This window comes from Mus caroli, unplaced genomic scaffold (genome assembly GCF_978045245.1).
Source record: "Mus caroli unplaced genomic scaffold, Mus_caroli_1 scaffold_11, whole genome shotgun sequence".
NCBI lineage: Eukaryota > Metazoa > Chordata > Mammalia > Rodentia > Muridae > Mus > Mus caroli.
This window is the reverse complement of record NW_028227266.1, coordinates 78,528,305-78,553,071: the sequence shown is the minus strand read 5'-3', so window position 1 is coordinate 78,553,071 and position 24,767 is coordinate 78,528,305. Positions and strand designations below refer to the sequence as shown.

Below are 24,767 nucleotides of genomic sequence, written 5' to 3'. Positions count from 1 at the left end.
TGTTCTGGTTTTTGATTACCAAGTTAAAAAAAAAAAGAATCACTGTCATGTTTTACAATAACCTTCCCAAACCAATGTGAAGTAGACAGAAAAATAAGTGAAAATCGATCGCAAGCGAGGGATTGGGGCTAAACTAGGTTGCATTATTATTATTTTATTTTATTAGATCAAATGGGTCGCATGTTACCTCACTTAAATTCATAGAGGCACACTGAGTGGCGAGTTAAAATTCAATAGGGATCTGCATCCTTTTAAACATGTGGACTCCGGGACGCTACAACTCCCTTCAGAATAGGCGTAGGCGTCATAAGAAAAGTCAACCCGGCGCCGAAATTACAGGTAGCCCAGGTCACCGAGTCCGACCTGACGGCTCCAGAAGTTTCCATGATAACCACAACAGGAAGTGTGCGCCAACAGTAGCGTCCTCCCGGGGAAGCGAAGACGCTATCGTTCCTGTGCGCAGACGTCGCTCCGGGCCGCGCATGCGCTCACGTAGCCGCGCGCCCGGCCTGAAGCCCTCACTTTGTCGTCACAGGGCAGATGATCAGGGTGCGTCCGTCTTTTTCCTCCCCCTTCCATCCTCCTCCCCCTCCCCTCCCCTCGTCCCTCAATCTTCTCCCCATTTCCTCTCTCTCCCTCCCTGGGGCGTCTCCTGAAGACGCCCGCTTCCGGTCAGCCGCCGGCCGCAGAAGCGTGTCCCGCCTCTTCCGCCTCCCCGGTGGCGGCGCGGGTGGCGGAGGCGGTAGCGGCAGCGGTGACTGCGCGTCTCCTTTCGGGGTCGGCGGCACGCAGGTCCCCTGGGCGGCCCAGCTGGACGTGGCCGAGCCGAAGCCCGGGGGCCGATGGCGATGAACTATAGCGCGAAGGATGAGGTGGACGGCGGGCCCCCGGGTCCTCCCGGGGGCGCCGCCAAAACCCGGAGGCCGGATAACACGGCCTTCAAACAGCAACGGCTGCCCGCCTGGCAGCCCATCCTCACGGCCGGCACGGTGCTGCCCACCTTCTTCATCATCGGCCTCATCTTCATCCCCATCGGCATCGGCATCTTCGTCACCTCCAACAACATCCGTGAGATCGAGGTGAGGGAGGGGCGTGGCAGCGATCCCCCGGCTCCCCGAAGGTGACAGGCGGGCCCCGCCCTCTGGTGCCTTCTCGGTTTCTTCTTCTGCGGCTTTTCTGAGTTTGCAGTTTTGTGGGCTCGCTTCCTTTGGCTCTCGGTTTACCTGGCTGGAAACGGAATGAATACAGCTAGAATGTCGGGTGGACGAGACTTTCTTTGGAGGCGCTTTGCGTGGGTTTCCGAGAGGTAGAGTGAATGTCTTTTAGGAGGAGATAAGAGGAGAGTTAGATTTACGTGTTTAACTCTGAGGCAACTCACAGGGGCAGACTGTTGTTATTTGGGCGGGGATTATTCCGGGACACAGAGATTAACAAATTGGTTGGGTGTAGGACCCGGAGTCAATAAAGGTATTGATTCTTCTGTGAAGAAATTAAGTCATACAGGGCGCACACAGGTAACTTTCATTTTGAGCTAATTACATATTTTTAGTTGTTGGCCACGATATAGTTAAAAGCATGAAACTTCAGTTCTGGTTTGTTTTTAGGCTGTATTCATTTCTAGTTATGCCCCACAGTGGACCTAATTCCCCCAGCTTGTTTTTTTAAAAATGTGCATATTCATGATTCCACACGAAATAAGTTGGAAACAGCTATAAACGATTTCACTGGCATTACTTTTTTTTGGAATATCCTACTTATATGTGATAGAAACACTCTACTGAGGGAAACATTTTGATTTGTGTTGGTGCAGTAATCACTGCATTTTTATCCGTCCGCATCAGTAAAGATGGGTTGATAGCAGGATATGAGTACTGTGTGGCATACAGTATTGGACGTCCGCAAGTCCTCCATCATATTAAGGGAGTTTTCATCTGTTTGAACTGGCAAGAGCGATGTTGAGTAACCTTGCTTTCTTCTGTTGTAAACATATATTTTTGTGTATATAATTTAAAAATACATACTACATTTAATTGGACGTCCCCAGTCATTTTAGGTAGGGAGTTTTGGTGCCTTTGTTCAGTTTACTAAAGTAAGGTGGTTTTATATATATATATATATATATATATGTGTGTGTGTGTGTGTGTGTGTGTGTGTGTGTATTTTTAACTGCACAGTGCTTCAGTATTAATGACAGTAAGAATAGTATCTAGAGTGTATTTTAAAAATCTTTTATTAAGTTTTATTTTCAGTGTTTTGACTAGAGCAAGCTCACAGCGTATGTTTTTGGTATATATTTTATCTTCGTGTTTTTAGCCTTGTGGTAGTACTCAAATGTAGCCCAAAATGCTCCAAAATGTAAATGAAGCTCTGGGCCAAACAGGTTAGCCAGGAGAAAAGTTTTGATTTTAGAATATTTTGGATTGCAGAGTTTGAGATTAGGTATGTTCAACTGGAGAAAACTATACAAACGTACAGAATGTTTTTAAAAAACTTCTCAGATGTAAAACACTTCTGTTCCCTGTCATACCTAAACCCTGAGCTCTGCAGCTTTAATTAGATTTGGGGGGTAATTGACTTACTTTCTCTGAAGGTTAGTTTCTTCATCGCTAAAATAAATAGGATAATGAATTTCTTCTAAGATTTTACAGTTAGAAGCAAAATAGATGTGCGTTATGAGCCATCAGCAGGAGATGAGAGCTAAGGACCAGCCTGAGGGATGGCTGGACTGTCGGAGTGCTAATGTCCTGATTCCAAGGTGTAAGCTCTCACACTACATTATGGCCCTTACTGAGATGATAGGAAAGATAATGGGATGCCTCCTAAGCATTAGACATTTGTACCATCTTCTTTAAACTTGATATTAAGATGAAGGCAATGATGATTTAGATTGTGTATGAATATTTACTAAATTGTTAAAAAAAAAACTAGTACTGTTTACTACAGTTGGAAAATAATTTTCTTTAAAACGTTTGGGTTCTGAAAAGTAAAGTAAGGTTCTGTAAACTTAGTGATTAGTGAAATGGAAATTTCTTGTGCTTAGTGTGCCCCTGATTTTAAGAGTATATTGTAGTTGCTCAGAGGGACATTGGAGTTAAGAGCTGGTCTAGAGCGAAAGTTCCAGCTCTCACTAGGTGGTGATGGGACCCTTTTTTTGTGAGCTGCTCTTAATACTCTAAAGATTTAGAGTGGATGATCCTTAAGATGCCATTCACTTCTGAAAGTCTGTGACTCACAACTTAATTTTGATTTAAAATAATGCTATGTTCAAAATGCCATAACTGAAATGAGAGGAAATGAAAATTAGGAGTTACTGGAAATTTTGTATTAACACCAACACATGCAGATAGAATGATTAAAATTTGAGTGTTGGTTATGTAGCAAATGATTTCAAATTAGGTCTGGAGTTATTAAAAAAAAACCTAGAGAGCTTTTTCGACATACAAGTTTGTATGCTTGTTCTTTATTCTCTGTGTGTGCTGGAGATTGAACTCTGGGCCACGAGGAAGTGCTGTGTACCACTAAGTCCTCTACCTTCTGTTAGCTATGAGCTTAGGCTAACCGCCTTTGAGGGCTATTGAAAGTGAACAGGGGGAGCTGGAGAGCTGGCTCAGCAGCTAAGAGCACTGGCTGCCTTTGCAAGAGTACCCAGGTTTGATTTCTAGTACCTACATGGTGGCTCACAACTGTCTTTAACTACAGTTCTAAGTCATCCCATGTCCCCTTGCAGCCTCAGCAAGCATTTGGTCCACCCACATACATGGGAAGCAGAGGTAGGTGGATCTCTGGGCCTAGTCTACATAGTGAGTTCTAGAATAGGACTAAATGAATGATACTGTATCACATAAATAAATAAATAAAGATGAGATAAAATAAAGGTAAACAGGAAGTGAGCAGGTCTCCCCCCCACTGACTCCCGCTGTCTGTTTTACATGCTTCATGTTTCTTTTTGAAAACTCAGTAGTCCACTTGCAGTATGGTTCAGCTTACTAGGGAAGAAGACATCAAGATGTTTGGTATGAAGTGTTTGCTTAGACCTTGGGAAATTGAAAGTAAAGCTAATAGATTTTTCACGTTTTCCCAGAAAAGCCACTCTTATGTTTGGAGACTCATAGTTAGTATCCTATTACCTTCCCTTGTTAAGTTTATGAATCTTAGTTGGTTTTTAGATTTTCTAAGTAAAGTGAGTTTTTTAGAAAAGTACCACTGATAATTTTAGTAACCATTAAAATATTTCAATTATGAACTTATTTATTGAAGACTTGTATAATGTCTTTATTATTTGCAGCAAAGACTGAATATTTCTTTTAATTTGGCAACAATTAAGAATCAAGCATGTTCCCACCACAAGGCAATGAATGACTCCTCTAAGGCTCTTGGCTAGGCCAAAATATACAGCTAACTTGAAAGTACCACCTTTGTAACTTCTGTAAAAGCATTATCAGTATGAAGTGATATAATTGTAAGTTAAGGCTTCGAGCCGGGCAGTGGTGGCGCATGCCTTTAATCCCAGCAATTGGGAGGCAGAGGCAGAGAGGCAGAGGCAGGCAGATTTCTGAGTTCAAGGCCAGAAATCTGGTCTACAGAGTAAGTTCCAGGATAGCCAGGATACACAGAGAAACCCTGTCTGGAAAAACAAAAAAAAAAAAACCAACCAAACAAAATGCTTAGAGAGCTGGGTCAGGTGTCTGGTACCTATAGCCCCAGATACTTTAGGGAGACTTGAGGTAGCAGATTGCTTGATTGTAGTAATTCAGTGCATAGACCTAGTATCCAAAAACAGTAAAAGAAAATTAATCAATGGTTAGACTCAAATTTGGGTGTACTTTTTAAAAACAACATTTAAGATAAACGGTAAATACAGTAATACCTAGAGCCTAGGCATTTAAGTTCATATTGCTAACATGTTGGTGTTAGTGGACTACCCCCCTCTTTGCTCAACTCCCAGCTTTCCGTTTAAAAAAAACAAAAAACAAAAAACAAAACTGTTTAATTTTCTATGCTCAGTTATTTGTCCGGATTATTTCCTGTTTCTGATAAAAATTTGCTGTGTATGTTTTTCCTCCTTTCTAGTTTGAATCCTTAGATTGTAAGGTTCTTGAAGGAGATTAAATCTTTGATCTGCATTCAGTAACCTTTGTTTTTATGTAAATGTCAGCATAGATTCATAAAAGGATAAGGGTTTGGTTTTTTTTCTTTTTCCAATTTTTTATTAGGTATTTTCTTCATTTACATTAAGGGTTTGGTTTTTTAAAAAAATGATTGTTAAAAAGGAGGCATTTTATGCTAAGAGATGTAATGATTTTTAATGCTCAAATGTATTGCAATAACTTAACAGGGAACCTTTGGCAAGAGCTTTGCATAATAGGGCTTTTGTTTCCTGTAAGTCCCTGCCTGAGTAGTGGTGTTTTTTTGTTTGTTTGTTTTTGTTTTCTGGGGGAGGTGGGGACAGGAGTTGAGACTAGTTTTCCAGATGAGCATTTGTAGTTTGGTTAAAGGAAACACTAACTTGAATACCAATTTTATAGGGTATATCCCTCAAAGAACTCAGTTCTTCTCATAAGTGGAGCTATGTTGCTACCAAGAAATTATATATAACTATTGTGATTATATCCTGAATTTCATCAGCCAAGAAAGGTGCAAACCCTCTTTTCTTAAAAGGACTAAAAGTCCTTTTTGGCCTCTGCAGTCTAAAATATTTATTTTCTAGCCTTTTATAGAGACAAAACTACCCCTCTCCCCCTGGTTTAGAGTTTTAAAGTAGTGTGCTGGCAAATTTAGCATGTGCTACCAAAATAGTTGTGTTGAATTACTCATTCTAAGGACTTCAGAAAATTCTTAAAGTACTTAAAATGTCCCCACTAATGTAATCTGATTAGTACTTAAAGTGAACCATCTTATTAGTCAGCATCTTGTTATGTGACCTATTTAGGTATTATATTGATTTCCTTTCAGATAAATCTACATCCAAAAAATAGACGTTTCCAGGTCTCCTTATATACAATGCAGGAGTGCATGTCCTTCAAATTCCTCTTTATCACCACATTAAAATCAGTATTTTTCTGAGGAATAGGGAGGCTATGGTTTTAGAATCTGTCCGTATTGTTTCTGGTGTTTTGTCGTTAGGATTTAAGTAGTTAGAAGAGCTTATGCTTACTGTATTCTGAACTATGCCTGATATACTTTTGACATAAAAACATGCTAATTTTCAAAATAGGGGATTTGTGGTCTTACTTCTTCTTGGCAGCCTCTTTTCCTTTGACATTTAGAACGATTATTCCCTAGTAAACTTGGTCTTTTGAAAACTAGTGAGTGTTTACTTCTGTGTGGCAGATTTTATTAGGTCAGGCTCCCCTTGGGTTTCAGCTGACAAAGGATGTAGTGGTTATTTGATAGTGAAAACGCATACATTGAGTTCTGTTTATCAAGGATTTTTGATTAGTTTTGGGCATTTTCCATATTCAAAGAACCTCTTTGGACATAGGAAATTATTTAAAAAGTTTGATGACAGGACTGTTTTTCTTAATTTTTTTCGTAAAAGACATTCCTTTCAGGGAAGTAGGATGACTTAATGTAGTTGGAGATGCAGATGTCACTCAGTGACAGAGTACTTCCCTAGCCCTGGGTTCGATCCCCAGCTCTGGAAGACAAGAACACATTAGCCAGGCATAGAGATCTATTATGTCCTATGACTTAGGAGGTGGGTGCCAGAAAGATCCAGGAGTTTAAGGCCAATCTTAGCTACATAGAGATTTGAGACCATCCTGGGCTGTCTACACCCCCATCCCACCCTCACCCCCAACCCCAAGAACAAAACAAAACAACTAGGTAGGGGAGAAACAGAAAAGAAATATCACAGGAAAACTAAGCATCGCTATGTGAGTGGCACATGCAGAATGTGCCTGAGTAGTTCAAAGAAAGATAAACGTTGGCTGGGTGTGGTAGAGCATCTGTCCTAGTTCTGTTTCCCATGGTAATAAAACACCTTGTCAAAGGGAAATTAGTGGAGTGGGGTGGGGAGGGGGGGGGGTTAGTCTAGCTCACTTCCATGTTTCAGTCCATATTGCAGGGGGGAGTGAGTCAAAGTGGCAGGAACTTGAAACAGTCATGTTCACAGTCAAGAACAGAGAGAAATGAACTCATCCATGTTTGTATTCATCTGCTTTTTTCTTTTTATATACAATCCAGGATCTAAACACAGGGATTGATGCTTTAACCTTTAGTCTAGAGCTTTCTGCCTCAGTGAACCTGTTCAAGACATTTCTCCACAGACAACCCAGTCTAGACAACCACTCATTGAGATCCCTTTCCCAGATGGTTCTAGACTACAAGATGATGATTAAAACTAATGGCCACAACTCTCCCACTTGTCAACCCGATGTATTTTGCCCTCCCACCCTGTGATATATATTTCTGTGTACCACATGCATGCCTGATGCCTGCCATCAGAAGAGAGTATTGGAGTTACAGATGGTTGTAAGCCACCATTTGGGTGCTGAGAGTCAAACCATGGTCCTTTTTAAGAGCAATAGGTACTTTGAAGCATTCAGCCATTTCTCTGGCCCACTGTTATCCATTCTTATTGATCATTAATTTGCTTCTTAATTTGTTCTGAAGTGTGTTAGATGCTAGAAAATGCTCAGGGGATAAATGAAGGGCTTAAGGATGTCTTATAGATTTAAATAGTGCATGGCTAAAACACATTAGTGATTAACTCTGAGTTACCAATAAGGCATTGGTGTTGCATTAAGGAAAGAAATAAAAGAACTTCTGTTTGGAGTCATTTAACCGAGAGCAAATCCAGATTTGAGTTCTTTACTTCATGTTTCTGGTGTCTTTTTTAGAGAAACAAAAATGCACGTGTGTGGATCCGTGCCTGCTGGCAGGCTGTCTTGTGAATCTGCTCCTGTGCTGGTATCTGTGTCTGTCCTGAGTATCTGTCTGTTGTAGGACTGTGAGTCTGTCTGTGTATATCTGTTCCTAACTAAGGGCTTCCCCCTGTTTCTGTTGAAAAGCACAGAAAGTAATCAGATACTTAACAAAAAATTTTAAGAGGTTTACAAGGGCATTGAGTCACTGATATCAAAAGACTCCCAACTGACCCAGATGACAAACAGTACTACAAATATCATTGTTTATCAAGCAGTATCTAAGAGTTGTGTTCAATATTTATGGTGGATATTCATTTTAGAAGATTGCTTTTACTCTCCACGTTTGCCGCTTTCAGCAAATTATATACTTGCATTGTTCTAGGTCAGGGCCATGAAAAAGTGCATATATTGAGATTACAGCTATCCATCAGCTTAGACTGTAGTAAAAGTTGATTACATGGGAAATCTCAGGCAAGTTGACTGCTACTTTGTTCTCTTAAAAGCAGGTTAAACAAACAGGCTGAGGACACAGTAGGATAGCTGTCACAAATGACCTTAAGGTATTTATTAACTCTGACTGTGACAGAAGTTTCAGTTTCTTATAATATAAGGATGGTTTTTATTATAATGTCTTGCCACAAAATGGCATGTGTTGGGGAGCCCTAAATAATGGTGTGAATATGCCAGGGAAGCCTACTCCATGCAGAAGTAGAAAGGGAAAGGAAGGAGTGTGCTTAAGAGAAAGAGGAACAAAAAAGAAGCCATGTGGCAGTGTGAGAAGGAACAAATACAGGTCAAAGCAGTACAGTTAGGCTGTACATTACATGGGCCAGTATTAGGACTACAGGCAGTGTGATGGGAAGCCATTAAACAGTTTTGCATAGCTAAGACATTCCTTAGACATAAAAGGTCCATAAACCTGATGCTGTAAAAGAAATTAATGAACTGAAACTGATGAAGGAAAATAGGTTGTTTACAGTGATTAAGTGAGAGAAGAGTAAAACTCTTAATTCTTCTCCATTCTGTTATCTTAGTTTATAGAAACCCACTGGACCAACTAGATCATATGTCTCTCGCTCCCCCTCTCCTTGGGGCTTACTTGGAGGTTTTGGAGAGGGAGAAAAGGAGGGTTCTAGAATACCCGTGGACCTTCAATTAGGAGATTTATTAGTCTCACATCAACTCGTATGCGGATTGGGTAGAAGGTGAGCAAAGTGAAGTGTTTTCTGTAGAAGGGGGAGGTCCTGAACTGCAGTGCTGGGGGCTTTATTTATATGCAGCCTGCACTACCTGACTTGGTCCTCACAGAGACTTTGGATAGGGGAGTTAGTGTGTGGCTCTAGTCTAGTTGCCCTGGACTTCACACTGTGGGATTTGTGTGAGCTTAGAGACCTCTTTCTTTGTGAGAACTGTGTGGCCTTTCAACTTTGCAGCAATTGTGAGGAAAAGACACTGGGGGCCAAGGACCTCAGTCTGTGAGGTTCTTTGACGGCTTTTAATAGGGATCATTATAATAAAGTGACAAAATGACACGTAACTGTTAGGAGTGACTTGGGCTTGGCCTAATATGTAGATTATTGCCTGAGGCATAAGAGTAGAAGTAGGACATTTGTGATTGGGAAAAACTATTTCTCACTCTAGATGTTTGGGGACCACTCCATATCCACCCCCCCAACTCTGCAGCAATTCCACATTTAGATGCTTATGTACACACCGTATAATGTAAGTCATTTCCAGTATTATCTACCCAAAATAGCACCAGATCCAGCTGATTAAGGACTAGTTTTATTGTTGTTTGTTCTGTTTGGTGCTTAAGGGTTTTGGTGCAAGGAAATGAACCAAGTGTTGTCCTGTTAAAAATAAGGAAAATAATAACTTTGCAGGGCTACTCTACTTTTAAAATGATTTATTTTATTTTGTATGTATGGGTATTTTGCTTGCATGCATGTCTGTTTACTATATACTTGCCTAGTGCCCACAAAGGTCAGAAGAGGGCCTTGGACTCCCTAGAGTGAGAGTTACCAGTGGTTGTGAGCCATTAGTGTATGTGCTTGGAACCTACCAGAGCTCTTTACTGCTGAACCATCTGTCTCTTCAGTTCCAGTTCTTTAAGGTCATTTGTATTAAGTTCATATGTGACTGACAGAACACATGTGATAGCAGTAGGCAGTGACATGTGCTGTGGTGTTATGGCTCACGCACTTTCTTAGCTTTATCTCTTTGCTTTCCATCATGAAAATTCTCCATAATGTAAAGTGTTAGTTTTGATTGTCTTGATCTATTTTCCAGTACTGCCTCTTTTTCTATTTCTATTTTTCTGGATTTGCTCAGATTCTTATTTCTTCTAAAAAGTACAGGTTCTTTGCTAACGATTGTCTCTCTGCTATCCAGTTTGACAGCTTTCTTGTATTAATGCAGTCTGCCCTCTGAGTAGACTGACAGTTCCTGGAAAAAGTGGTTTAGCAGAGGGAGCATGCTTGAGTCAGAGATCTTGGATTCTAGACTAGCTCTTGGGAAAATTTCTGAGTATGTTCTTTTTATGTAATGGAGGTAGCATAATAGGATTTTGGTGAGGATCAGATAAAATAATGTGTATAAAGGAAAGCTGTCAACTGTTGGCAGTATACTATACATTACTTTTATGGTTCTAGTACTTTGTAGTATACTTTGCTCCTATTAAAATTTAAAAGTTAATTATAATAACTTTTAACTAGTACTTTGTAGTATACTTTGCTCCTACTAAAATTTAAAAGTTAATTATAATAACTTTTAAAAACACTTTTTCAGAGTTACCCAAAGTTAAAAGATGTAACTTTTAATGCATTTTAAAAGTTATAATCAACAGTTCATGATGAATGTATTATAGCTATCTACTTTAAGTATTACTTGATAGTAATTATCCTAATAAAAGGTTGCGTTTTATTATACTGATATTATATTCTTTGATTTCCAGTTCCATCAAATTATTTTTGTCTAGTGAAGCCTGACTCTTTGCACAAGTGGTGACCACATTAAAGAACATGATTTGAGAAGTTTCTCTTTATATTTTTTAGATAAGTCTTAAGAGAAAGAAATGTGAAATTAAAAATGCAGTTTTCTTTGTGGTTTATTTTGACATAAATTTGGTTTGTAAGTGGAACGATATGTACAAACAGGCTTTGTACAGAGTTGTAGCACACAGGTCCAATGAAATTCATGTGTGCTTTCCTGTCATCGTTTAATTTTTGTTACATGCCTTGCTTATTGGTGATATTTGCAGTGAAAAGAAGAAATTAAAGCAAAGTTCTACTAGTTAACAGAGGATCTTTGTGGGTTCAAGATCCGTTTGGTCTTGTCTTTTAGTAGGTTAATAGATAAACTGTAGGACATCAAAGTCTGAAAAGAGTCCGAAGAAACTGAAGTGTAAGTTACCAAGTGACGTAAACCAGCATGAAAGACAAAACTATAAGGACAGTGGAAAGGTCAGTGCTTACTGTGATTTAATACAGAAAATGAATAGGTAAAACAAAGACAAAGGATTTTTTTAGACCAGTTAAGGTATTTTATATTGTAATGGTAGGTTATGGCTGGGCAGTGGTGGCACACACCTTTAATCCCGGCACTTGGGAGGCAGAGGCAGGTGAATTTTTGGGTTCTCGAGGCCAGCCTAGTCTACAGAGTGAGTTCCAGGACAGCCAGGGCTACACAGAGAAACCCTGTCTTGAAAAACACTCCCTCCATCCCCCCCCCCCCAAAAAAAAAGAGAGAGAGAGAGAAAGAAAATTCTAAAAATAAATAAATAAATAAATTTTAAAAATGATAGATTATATATTGTTTAAACCTATATAATTTTCAACCAAGAGTGAACCTGATGATAATGTCAATGTTCATGTATTGGTGTAATAGACCACTTTGGGGGGAAATGTTGATTGTGGAGAATTACCTGACCAAAAAAACTCAAGGAAGAAAATATTTATTCATGTTGGTTTACAGCTCCAGACATTCAGCTCATAGCTTGCTTTTTTCTGTGTCTGAAATGAGACAGCATCATGGTAGCAGAAACATGTATCAGAAGGTACTCACATGGTGAGCAGGAAGCAGTGAGAGATTTGCAGTGATAAGATGCTAACAAGGACCTTATGTCCCAGAAACGTGCTTCTATCCAGGTTCACGTCTCAATTTCCACCACATCACAAAATAGCATCACCAGCTAGGAGCAAGATCCCAACACATGGGCACTTTTGAAGAGGCACTTACTGTCCACTCTGTAACAACAGGACAGCCTGTGCATCCACAAACAGCTTTACTAAAATTCTCTAAAAAATAAAGTGTGTTTAATTCTTTTTCTTATTTATAATGGGAAAAAAACAAATTTGAGGTGCCACAGCAGGACTTGAGACTTTAGCTGGTATTGTACAATTGAGTTCTGACAGGGTTAGCATCAGATACCACAGGTTCAAAGCATATTCCCTAGGAATTGGCTTTACTCTAGATACAGAGTAGTTCCTTAAGCTAAACACTTCTTGCTTCAAAGTCAGGAGCTCCCAAGATCCCTTTTCTCTGCCTCTCACAAGATAGATCCTCATTTCAGACGCCATATACTGTGGGAAGAGGAAGGTTCTTGAAAGAAACACGAAGGGTGGGGTCCAAACACAGAGCTTTCCCTGCCTTCTCCCTGTGATCTCACAAGCATTTACATCTTATACATCATGCAGTGTTGAGTCTTGTTTTTACAATTTTATCCATACGATTATTTCTTTGGGTGAGAAAGGAGGACTTGAACAACAGTGAACAAAGCAGAGCTTCTTTACTATTTAATGCCTCACACTGTTAAAGTACACTGCTGCAGCTTTTGTCTATATTGCTTTGTTGACTTATTTTTCTTTTTAATAGCACGTTATGCAGTTGTAGGTTTCTCCTTTCTCAAAGGAACTGCTTGCTAACCACATTTTCTTTTACAGATTGATTACACTGGAACAGAACCTTCCAGCCCCTGCAATAAATGTTTATCTCCGAATGTGACATCTTGTGCTTGTACCATTAACTTCACACTGAAACAGTCATTTGAGGTCTGTATTTCAAAGTAATGTGTTAGAAAGGGCATGTTTAAAAAAATAATAGTACTGGGTTTTTTGATAATTTATATTGACATATCAGCTTAGTTTATTGGAATCTATAGACATTTGAAGATTGCTCTATATATTTAGTATTGCGTCGTTAAATTAATTAAATCTGGTAATTAAACACATTTATTTGAATTATTTACCTTTTAGTATTTTGTAGAGAAAATTTAAGGCATTTTCATTATTCATGATCCATATTTTAAAGGGCAGGAATCAATTCTTTGGTCAAGTTTATAATTTTCTTGTGTTTGTACTTTAAAATTATTAATTGGCACATTGATTTCTCTTTAGATGTATAAATTCTTAGCCTTTTAAAATTTTTCTTTATTTTTAAAATAACTTTTAATTATAAAAGAAGCCTTTCTTAAGACAGCATTGGTCATCCCATTAGTTAATTGCATTATTTTTGAGGTGTAAAACAGTACCCCCAAAATGAAATACTTATTAAAACTTTATAGGTATTTTATAGTTTGGTATTTGGGCCCTACCCTGTGTGCACATGTGTGTATGGGTATGGGTATGGGTATGCGCATTCGCACCTATGTGGCATTAATTCTGGTCTCTATTTTTGGTAAATGAGCATATGGGAAAGAACAAAATTTCAGAATTGGCTTGGATAGAGACCAGTTTGTTTTACCCTATACCTGAAAATTGAATTTAAAAACATTCTTCAGGAGTGGTGCATGCCTTTAGTCCCAGGAGACAGAGGCAGGCAGATTCCTGTGCGTTTGAGGTCAAGCCTACAGAAAACCAAAAAATAACAAAAGAACCTAACAACATTCTTCAGAAAACAAAGCTGTCACAATACATACCAAGGTTTGAGTGTCCTCATTCAGATTTTCTATATGTAGTGATAACTTTAGTAGTTTCTGGTGGATGGAAGCCATCTAGTGGTTATAGATGCTCTTACACTAAGGTAAAGGTTTCTTTGGGACTAGGATATAAAAACTGACTTGGAGAAGACTGAGAAGTGCAGTGATGGGCATACTATAAAGATGCAGTCAGTTTTGGTTCTGTGCAGAATTGAAATGAGAGGGTTTGAACAAGTTAGAGGTTCCGTTATCTCCTCCCTATTCAAAACATTTAATTTGGGAGACAGAGATAGGTAGATCTCTGAGTTTGGAGCCAACCTAGTTTACAAAGTTCCAGGACAGCCAGGGCTGTTACACAAAGAAACCCTGTCTTCAAGCAAACACACAAGCAAACAAGCAAACGAAGCCCCCCACTTTAGATCTCCTGTTTAAAGTGGCCATTTTGTCTTTGTATGTTTGTTTCTTCACAGATTTTTGAATTGGACTAAAACCATTTCAGGGAACTTAAAAGTTAATTTTGAATCAGAATTGATAGAGAGTATCTCTTTTTCAGTTTACAGATTGAATTTACTATTATTGTTCTTAAGATGCTATTCTTTTTTTTCCTAAATATATTTATTATGTTTTTGTCATACAATTTGATACAATTCACCCAAAGATTTCCATTTTAACACCTTTTATATAGAATGGAAAAGGTTTTTGTTTGCTATTTAACAATCAGTATTTTCATTCATTTATTTACAGTTTGATGCATGATGTCAGGTATTCTAGGTTGACCTTAGACCTTGCAGTGTAGCTCAGGTTGGCTTGGAACTAATGATCCTTCACCTGCCTCCAAAGTGCTGGGATCACAAGCTTCTGCTACCAGAGCACGTCAGTATCCAGTCTTTAAATGTCTACGAGGTAGCAAGTCAAATACATCACTTCTGTGTGTAGAGAATTTCTTTTAATTGAAGATATGAATATAAAAGTAGAAGCTTTAATCAGAAAGCAGAAAATAACAGTTTTTTAACCTGTAACCGTTTTAGTTATTTGGTTTCTTAGCACCTTGTGGTTAATTCAGTTTATGTTTATTACTTTTTTCCAAGATATTTTGAAGTTACCTCCATTAAAGTACCATTCTTGATTATTATTATAAAATATAACAGTGTATTTTCATAACTACTAATTTACTAATTGCTAATAGTCTGTAGTATCCTGGGGACTATTTGGAGGGCAGAAGGAACCAATGCAAGACAGGAGGAAGTGTCATGAGTAAAGTAAAATATATGTGTAAATCATTATGAAATATTTGGTACACTAACATAAATTTTAATAAATAGGAAAGAGTAGTATATATAACATCCTCTGAATTTGTGTATTCTCATTCCATTTATAACTTATTTGGATAATAAATCAAAAGTTTAATCATTCTTCTGAAAGGTAGATGCTAATTGGATGAAAACCAATTTGAATTAGTAAAACTTTATATTGTAGCTCAGAGCACACTAATATTTTTCAACATTATTATTTTTTAATATTATTTTTTAATGAAAATATTGGTGTGTGTGTGTGTGTGTGTGTGTGTGTGTGTGTGTGTAGTATGAGATGTGTGTGTCTTCCTTTGTCTCCTTATTTCATGAGACCAGTCTTTCCCTGACCTTGGAGCTTCTCATTTAAGCTAGACTAGCTAGCCAGAAAGTTCCTGCCTGGCTCCTCCCTGGCCACCCTTCATTGCTGGGTTTATAGATGACTGCTGCATGATGGTGCTGGGATCCACACAGAGGCTCTCATGCTCACACTAGAGTCTCTTCACCAGTGAGCCATCTCTTCCAGACTGCACGCAGTACTTGGTGGATAGTTGAGAAGTTTAAAATAGTTGAACTTTATTTACAGTTGCACACTTTAGTTTTTGTTTGCTTGCTTATGTTTTGTGGTGTTGGGGATTGAATTCAGGGCTTTACACATGCTCATGCCAGGCGAACACTATTACTAAGCTGTACTCCTAGTGCTTATTAAGTACTTGGTAAACAGCTTTGCTAAGCCAGTTAATAGAGTGTGCTTTGGACTTAGTCAATACCTGATTTGTAGGTGGTAGTATTTTCCCCTTCTTTTAAAACTTACCTGAGAATTTAAGAACTAGAGTATAGTTGCTCTACTATGAGTTGGTTTATAATTAATTGTACAATTTTAGTTGCTACTTAACCTCAGTACCTGTTTATCACAAATTGTAAACCAGTAAAGTATGAATTGCTTACATTTTACATACATATAAAACAAATATTAACTTTTATGTTAAAAAGTTTCCCCTTTCTGTTTTCTCTAGGGCAATGTGTTTATGTATTATGGACTGTCTAATTTCTATCAAAATCATCGTCGCTATGTGAAGTCTCGAGATGATAGCCAGTTAAATGGAGACCCTAGTGCTTTGCTTGTAAGTAGAATGATGAAATACAGATAGGTGGTATCTGTGAAGTGAGAACATGTTGTCAACAGTCATTCAGAAATGTTAATAAGGACTTAATAATCTTAGAGGAGATTCAAGAATTACTTGTCATTTCTAGTTTTAACAGAAATTTTTATTTAAAATGCTTTTTCTTGAATGCCCACAAAATAGCTTCTCAATTCCACTCCTGCCTGTTTATTTCTTGGGAGTTTGGCTTTACTTCTTTGTAATGGGATTTTGCTGAGTCTAGTATTTTAGATGTGTAAGTGTGTTCTTATGGGGTCTGTTCATTATTCTTACGCTAGGTAGGGATATGCAGATGAACTGTTTTTAATTTCTGGGATTGTGCTTCAAAGCTGAATAACTGTCCTGTTTTTTACACTTTTCACTGTGGGAACACTAAGCGGCAAAAATGTAAAGCTTTCAGGATTCTCAAGTCTACTCTATGTGTTTGTAAGAGTAGAGCTATAGGTTATGTGTAACAAGCTCCCTTTCTCAGGCTCTATTCGGGAATCCACGGATGGTATCCTAATTTCCTGACTGTTCAGCTTTCCATAGTAGTGTTTAGTACATAAGTACTTTATGTCATCTTGTCAATAGGGCAAACATTTGAAGACTGGAGTAGTTTCTCATTTCTTAGACCCTTTGTATCTCTTACAATACACTATAGACAGCCAGACGTGGTGATGCATACCTGTAATCACAGCACTTTGAAAAATAGTAAATTGATAAGTGATATATAGCTATGTACAGGTAAACAAACATTTTATTTAAAAAGTACTGTAATATTAAAGAATATTTTGAGTATTTAAATGTAGTGTTTAGAGCTTAGTTTCCTTACAGACTCATCATATACTTTCTAAGTGAGGAAAATACAAGGCTAGAATTTCTAATTAGTAATTAGGACTAGCTCATTATTTTTCCAGAGATCTAGATGGTAATTTCTTTCTCCTTTTCCTTTTGAAAACTAGAATCCAAGTAAGGAATGTGAACCTTATCGAAGAAGTGAAGACAGACCAATCGCTCCATGTGGAGCTATTGCCAACAGCATGTTTAATGGTATGCTCGCCATAAAGATGCATGCAGATGATGAGTCGGCAACTGCAGTCAGGGCACTAGGGAATAGTCAGTACTGTGAGTGGGATTATGACATCCCCTTCAAGATAACTACTCAGATAGGATAGGGTCTTAATGCCCTGGCGTTTCCTTTTGAGCATTCTTTTATGAGAATGGATTTCTATCTCTTCCCAATTTCTTACAAGAAAGTAAAAGCCACAGAGTCACTTTTGCTGATTTATGCCATTAAAGGGGAATTACAGTTGATCATTTAGGTATGCATTGTCTGATAGATAAACAGTTTGAACCACAAATACAATTTCAAATTTTCTTGTACTTATATTAAAAGTCCCCAAAGGAAAAAGTAAAATTAACTTGAATAATTTATTTAATCCAGAGCACCAAAACCAATGTCATTTAAACATATTGGCATTACTGAAATATTTTGTGTTTTTACATCAAGTCCCTGATTTCTGTGTATAACACATTCAAAAGGACTTGTTCATTGTACCAGCTGTGTTTCAAGAGCTGAGTACCAGCTACAGAGAAATGGATCAGCAGGAGCTGTTAGGAATGCAGCAGTAGCCAACGGAGGATAAGAGGTGCCCTTCCAGCTGTGTCTGCATTAGTATTCACTTTCATGGTCTTCTCACACGTCAACTAGTCAGTCAGGAAAGTGACGGATGTGTAGTGAATGAAGGCAAGTCCATCGATGCATCCAGAATTCTAAAATTGTAAACGTCAATTCACATCTGAATAAAGAGTACCTGTTAACCCTATGCCTTCTGTCAGCTACTTTTAGAACAAATTCCATATTCTCATTTCTTATAGAGTAAGTCAGATGCTATGGATTTTTAGTGAATGTTAGTAATATCTTCCATTTCTTGTGCTTAGATACGTTAGAATTGTTTCTGGTTGCCAATGAATCTGATCCCAAGCCTATTCGAATTCCTTTGAAGAAGAAAGGTATTGCTTGGTGGACAGATAAAAATGTGAAATTCAGAAATCCACCTGGAAGAGAGAGCCTCGAAGAAAAGTTTAAAGGTAAAATATGATCAATATCCCTTCTTGTCTAAAAGCTAGTAGGCTTAGTAAGGTAACCTAGATTTTGTCTTAAGAGTCTTAATTTTTTTTTTAAAGAACAGCATGTTCTTTCTCAACATTACACCAAGTTATGTAAGTGTTAAAATGTACTAAAATTATAATGAAAATGTGTTCTTTTAATTATTTGAATTTCTCTGGTATTTTCAGCTGTAATCCTTACAAACTACCTCAGAGTTTGTTTTAACAAACTCCTATTTATAATCCACATATAGTTTTGTTTCTCCACTGCTTTAGTTTCATAATATGATATTTCTTTTTAAAATTTATTTTCACATTTATTTGTTTATTTTGTGTACACATACACATCATAGTGCATAAGTGGAAGTCAGAGAACGATTTGTGGGAATCTGTACTTTTCTTTCACCACATGGGTTCTGGGGTTGAACTCAGTTCCTCAGGCTTTGTGGCAAGGGCTATAGTAATGACCTGCGGAGCCGCCGTCTCATTGGCTCATAGATTGCTTAATGCTGTGAGTTTACATGCCGTAATCTCCCTTCCTCGGGACCCTTTCATAGTCTCTGGAGATACTAGCTATCTTTTTACTGTTTGTTAAAGAGTTGCTTTCTCTTTAGATTTTTTAACATATGCTTAGAATATGAATATATTTATACCTTTGAATATAAGGAAATATTCAGATTGTTTTGTGCTTCTTTTCTTTTCTTTTTTCTTTTAGTACTGTAAATTTTCACTGAAACTGTTTATAAAATTGAATATTTTGATTTTCTGTCTCTCTCCCTCCCCAACTTATCAAGATACAATAAAGCCAGTAAACTGGCATAAGGCAGTATATGAGCTAGACCCTGATGATGAAAGTAATAATGGATTCATAAATGAAGACTTTATAGTTTGGATGCGTACTGCAGCATTACCTACTTTTCGTAAGTTGTATCGTCTCATAGAGCGGAGAGATGATTTACACCCAACATTACCAGCTGGACAGTACTATTTGAACATCACATACAGTATCCTTTTATTTTTTGCTTATGTGTACACATAGAGTTTGAAAAGAGTTTCATGAAATCCTTATGTCTGTTATGTGACATGTTACTTTGTGCTCTAGATTCATGTAGGGTCTCATGCTTCCATTTCTGCATAGATATCAAGCCTTATTTTTTTAATTTCAAAGATCTTTATCATTATTATTATTATGTATTTATGTATGGTGTATGCACATGTGCCAAGGTACATGTGTAGTAAGAGGACACCATAGAGAGAGAACTTGATTTTCTCCTGTCACCTTTTTACATGGGTTTTAGGAATGGAACTCAGGTCATCAGGCTTGCACCGCAAGTGCCTTTACCCCCTGGGACATCTCTCTGGCCCAGAAGCAGTCTTTTACAAGAAGGAAATGCTGGGCAGTTCTTTTTATCCCATAACAAAGTTAAGCGTTTTAAAGTATTTTGCCCATCATTTATATATAACCTGTGAACATAAAGATTTCCAAATATTAGCATTTTAAATGTGTGTTGGATCATTGTACTCTTTATTATCTAAAATCATAAGTACATTTTTGTTTGTTTGTTTGAGACCAAGTCTCATTATGTAGCCCTGGATGGCCTGGAATTGTCTCTATCTATGAAAATGGGCTGACCTTAAACTCAGATTTGCCTTCCTCTGCCTCAGGTGTGTACAACCACACCTAGCCTAGATAGTTTTGTTTTATTTGTTTTGTTTTATTTTTTCTTTTGGAGGTTGTTGTGTTTTTTTTTTCCTAGTTTAAGTTGCACAGTAAAGAGTTAATAGGCCAATTTTCAAAATAAAGATTACCTTTGGTTCTTGGACTCTTGTTTATACAACTGAAAATGACCAAATAGTGCCTGACTGAAAGCAACAATGGCTTTGAAACTATATCCATTTAGGAGCAGTTTTAGATACACAGACTCATTTTATGTGCTGCTGGAAAGACCCACTATTTTGAGAGGGTAGCCAGAATATAAGGCAGCACTCTAATTAGCACCTAAAAAGATCTAGCACGGTGTACTGGTGTGTGCCAGTGTGCAGCCTAATAGAGAATGTGGAGGAGGAAAGTCTGCAGCACTGGAGATTCTGTAGATGGCAGGGCATCTGCAGTAGGGTCCCAAGGACTAAGCACTTTCAGGAAGAATGTAGGATATCTAAAAAGATGGACAGTTCAGCAATACAGAGGCTTGCAAAATGTTGGGAGCCACCTGTAAAAGGTACAAGATAAGGAGGGAATTAAGGGCTGAGTTGAATGGAGTTAAAACAGAAACCCGGATTTTTAGAGGAAGAAGAGAAAGGAGGGACAATGTTGATTTGATACTGTGTCTGGTCCTTGGAGAGTTAGATTAAGTAGCACTGATTTTTGCCTCCGGTGATGGTGCACACCTTTAATCCCACCACTCGGGAGGCAGAGGCAGAGAGAGGCAGGCGGATTTCTGAGTTCGAGGCCAGCCTGGTCTACAGAGTGAGTTTCAGGTCAGCCAGGGCTACACAGAGAAACCCTGTCTCGAAAAACCAAAAAAAAAAAAAGATTGATTTCAATAATTAGAGCAGAGACTGCCACACCTCCCGACTGTGGCCCCTTTGAGGAGTTTCACTTCAGATTTTAGTTTTAGTTTTGATTTCTCTATTCTTTTCAGCATCCTAGAATGGACCTTGTAATAGTTCACCCAACACTACTTTGTCCTCTCTTGTATCTCCTTATTAGTCAGTTTTGAGTTGTGCACTAAGCTGTCAATTCCTTGAGCGTAAGTTGTTATTGCTCCAAATGAATCAGCTGAAACTTGGGCATCATGCTTTGTGGCCCCCTACCTAGAGTACTCTCTGCCCTGGAGCTATGGTTTAAACATGTTCTTTGAGCTTAAGACTTGTGATTCTTTTCTGCTTTCTTCTTGTCTGTTGCCATCGCGCGCGCGTGTGTGTGTGTGTGTGGGGGGGGGGGGGGCCATCATTGGTGTTGCATGTTTCTATGTATATGACCTTGAAGCCTTTATACCTTCTTTGGAAATAAGACTAAGACTACCCAAGCTCTATATAGAACTGAATGTTGCCGTGTTGTTAAGACAGTCTGCATTTACTAGCATCATTATTTTTTCACTGCATCAGCTCTGGGAATGTGTGGGGTAGAGAGTCTTGTCTTTGGTTCCGTTATATGACTATAGAGAGAAAAAAAATCCTCAGGTAGTTTTTAAAAATAGGGTTTTTGTTTGTTTGTTTTTGTTTTGTTTTTTGTTTGTTTGTTTTTTTACAGTGCATTAGTGGCACATCCCAGCACTTGGGAGGCAGAGGCAGGCCAACCTTTTATGACTTAAAGGCCAGCCTTGTCTACATAGTTGGTTCCAGGACATGTAAGACCTTGTTTTGAAAACATAACAAAATATAGTTTGTTCTATCATTGTCTGTCTGTCTGTCTTTCTATCTATCATGATTCATAAATACAAGCAAGATACCCATGTATCAGAATTCTATAAACACATAAGTAATTAACTTAAATGTTAACTTTAAAACTTGTGTTTTAAACACCAACTAAGCACAGACAGAAAGTCTTCCTATACCCTCGTCAGATTACCCTGTGCATTCTTTTGATGGACGGAAACGGATGATCTTGAGCACTATTTCATGGATGGGAGGAAAGAATCCATTTTTGGGAATTGCTTACATCACTATTGGATCCATCTCTTTCCTTCTGGGAGTTGTACTGCTAGTAATTAATCATAAATATAGAAACAGTAGTAACACTGCTGACATCACCATTTAATTTTATATTCTGAAACCAAATCTACTGCATGTGCATCAAGGCCAGTCCTGTTCAACCTAGCTTTTGAATGCTGATGTCTGGTTAGTATGTCATTTTGAAGTTGGCACATAACTTTAAAAAAAAAAAAACAACAACAAAAACCCCAAACAGCCTTTGTTCTTTGCTTCTTACATATGGATGACTTATGAAAATATATGATGGATGTAAAAATTAGCCATATTGATTATATCAATATTGTAACTGCTAAAATGACATTCTAATGTCTGCTTTTTATTGGGACAGGCCATGTGATGCATAGAGCCTCTTTCATATGAAATGCGTCTACTGCTTAAACTGTTGATGCTGTGTTGATAACATATTGACATGATGCTGTATATGTGTGCCTGCTGTGTGATGAAAGGGATTATGAGATGTATGAGTGTAATGACTTGCTAACCTTTGAAAATTTGGTTACAGTTCAGATTGAAGAAAGACTATAAATAAAACACTTCATCATTTTCATGTGTCGTGTGTAAAGACTGAAAGTCCCTCCTTGTTGAGGTGGTTCATATGTTCAGTTTCTCTATTATAATTCTCCGATAATGACTTTGATTCCACACTTTAGCTTGTACAACATAGAAATTAATATCTAAAGAGGTCAGTAGGTCTTGGCTAGATTTCTTCTCATTTGGCTAAAATGTTGCATTCTGAAGTCCCATGCTACCTGAAGTTGCATTTGGAGTCCCAAGCTACTCGAATGTTTATATGTGACCATTTCCCAGGAAGCTTACACTTCAGAAGGGAAGAATGAACCTAGGTGAGATGGGACAGCTGCTTGGCAAATCCTCTCCTATGCCCCAACTGTAAACCAGATATAAATGTTCAAGGGAGGATACTTTCATTGTTGTGGTTTGTAGTGTTAAGATGGTTGCTTCTGCCTTGGAAATACCTCAAGCTGTTCTTATTTAGCAGGTAAGTGACTGAGTATAATATTCCAGAAAAATTTGAAATCCTAATTTCTTCCATATTTCATTAAATTTTTTGCATACAGGTCTAACAAATATGGATATGTATACACATCCTCTTTAATGAAGGTATTATTTTGGTTACTTTTCCTAAGATATACCTTAAAAGATGTTCTATACATTTCCAACTTAAATTCTGGGGAATTTGGAGTATGTACATGATAAAAAAGATTATAATATATCGATTGAAGTTACTTTATTTTCTAACTAGAATTATTTTAATAGTCCTTTATTGAATAAGTGCTGTAATTTGTTTGCTATGAGACTTATTCCTGATGCGAATGTAAATTATTTTTCCACATGCATGAAAATGTATGTACTAATCAGAGTTGTCTCCATTGCATTGAAATTACTTGTTTTGAACTAAAGTAACTCATATTTATGTAGTAGAATGCTTGTGTTTTCAGACCTTGTAATGATTTCCTTTGGATGTATTTTAAATCAATCGGTCTGGTTAATATATCAGTTTAGATTAATATGTGCTTAAAAGAAGAAAAAAATTCAATGGTTCATAGTAGAAATGTGCCACACTTAAATAAGCTCTGTATGACATGAAATTCTGTTAAAAGATTGTAATTCATGGTGACTTTTAACTTATAAAAATACTACTTGCACGGGTTACTTGATTTATGGATATATGAAAACTTCTCAGGAGGAAAGTTCTTCTTTCTCTAAAACTATTCTTCTGTTGGTTATTCAGAATGCTCTTATTCTGAAAGTGTCCCTGTTGCATATGATGCTCACTTTATTTGGGGGATTCTTCATAAGATGTGAGATGTTGATGCCAGTCTTTCCCAAGTAAGTGCTGGTAAAAGAGGACTGACTACTAACTAGCCTGCATCTGTCTCTAACTGGAACCGAGGGGTCTGCTGAAGGAAACTGAAGAGCTCTAACATTTTCACAGCTTGGAGAAGATAGAATCTTTAAAAAAGTACAACTGAAGCTTGATCTGTTTTACAAGTGCATTGACGGTCCCTGTCCTTCCCTGGTTCCTGTCATTTGAAACCAACTCCTGTTGTAAATAGGAAGAATATGGGACATTCATATTTAAGAAAATTTGATGTCATTAGGTGACTTAAGTAGAAGGCTTAGAAAAATGTATTCATTTGCAAGTATTTTGGCACAAGAAATTTTCCAACTGAATAGTAAGCAAAAGCTAAGATGTTTCATTGAAATCATAAAGCAGTTTAAAATAAACTGGAGAAAAATAACTGTTCTAATAGAGAATAATCGAATTGATTGTCAAGTGGATGTTATTTATTGGATAGTGACAAAGTTTATTTGTAACCTTAATTATATTAAAAGTTATTCTGTTAGGATGTTTTGTATTAATAAAAGTGAACAAAATTAATTGTGCTGTTTATGTGTCTTACTAAAATAACAATGCCCATTTGTCCTTGTTAATGGTTAATATTCAGTTTTATCCAGTCTTAGTCCACGTTTTAACTTGTCCATGTGTACATTTGAAAAAAAAACATTGTTAAAATAATTATATTTATGTTTATTAATCACTGACAACATAATCACAAGACTTACTAATGTTACTGAGGGTTCTTACCAGGAAATAGTGAGACTGTAACAGTTCTTGGCAGAGGGACTAAGGTTGGGATTCTGTGTAGTAGAATGGACAGTGATAGCAGTGAAGCCAAGCAGGCAGTAAATAAAACCCTTCCATAAG

The 24,767-nt window shown here is 37.7% G+C and overlaps 1 protein-coding gene across 1 annotated transcript; it reads left to right on the top strand.

Moving 5' to 3' along the window:
- Positions 1-668: 668 nt before the first annotated feature.
- Cdc50a (cell division cycle 50 P4-ATPase accessory subunit A) lies at positions 669-24,440 on the top strand. Its single transcript, XM_021171303.3, has 7 exons — positions 669-1,079; positions 12,809-12,916; positions 16,088-16,195; positions 17,179-17,266; positions 18,158-18,307; positions 19,120-19,329; positions 21,892-24,440. The coding sequence occupies exons 1-7, from the start codon at positions 843-845 to the stop codon at positions 22,083-22,085; spliced, it is 1,095 nt and encodes a 364-aa protein (XP_021026962.1). The 5' UTR covers positions 669-842; the 3' UTR covers positions 22,086-24,440.
- Positions 24,441-24,767: the final 327 nt, after the last annotated feature.

Coding starts and splice junctions, on each gene's coding strand:
- Cdc50a (XM_021171303.3), top strand. CDS start 843: ATGGCGATGAACTATAGCGCGAAGGATGAGGTGGACGGCGGGCCCCCG. Junction 1,080..12,808: donor ACAACATCCGTGAGATCGAG/GTGAGGGAGGGG, acceptor TTTCTTTTACAG/ATTGATTACACTGGAACAGA. Junction 16,196..17,178: donor GAGACCCTAGTGCTTTGCTT/GTAAGTAGAATG, acceptor TTTGAAAACTAG/AATCCAAGTAAGGAATGTGA.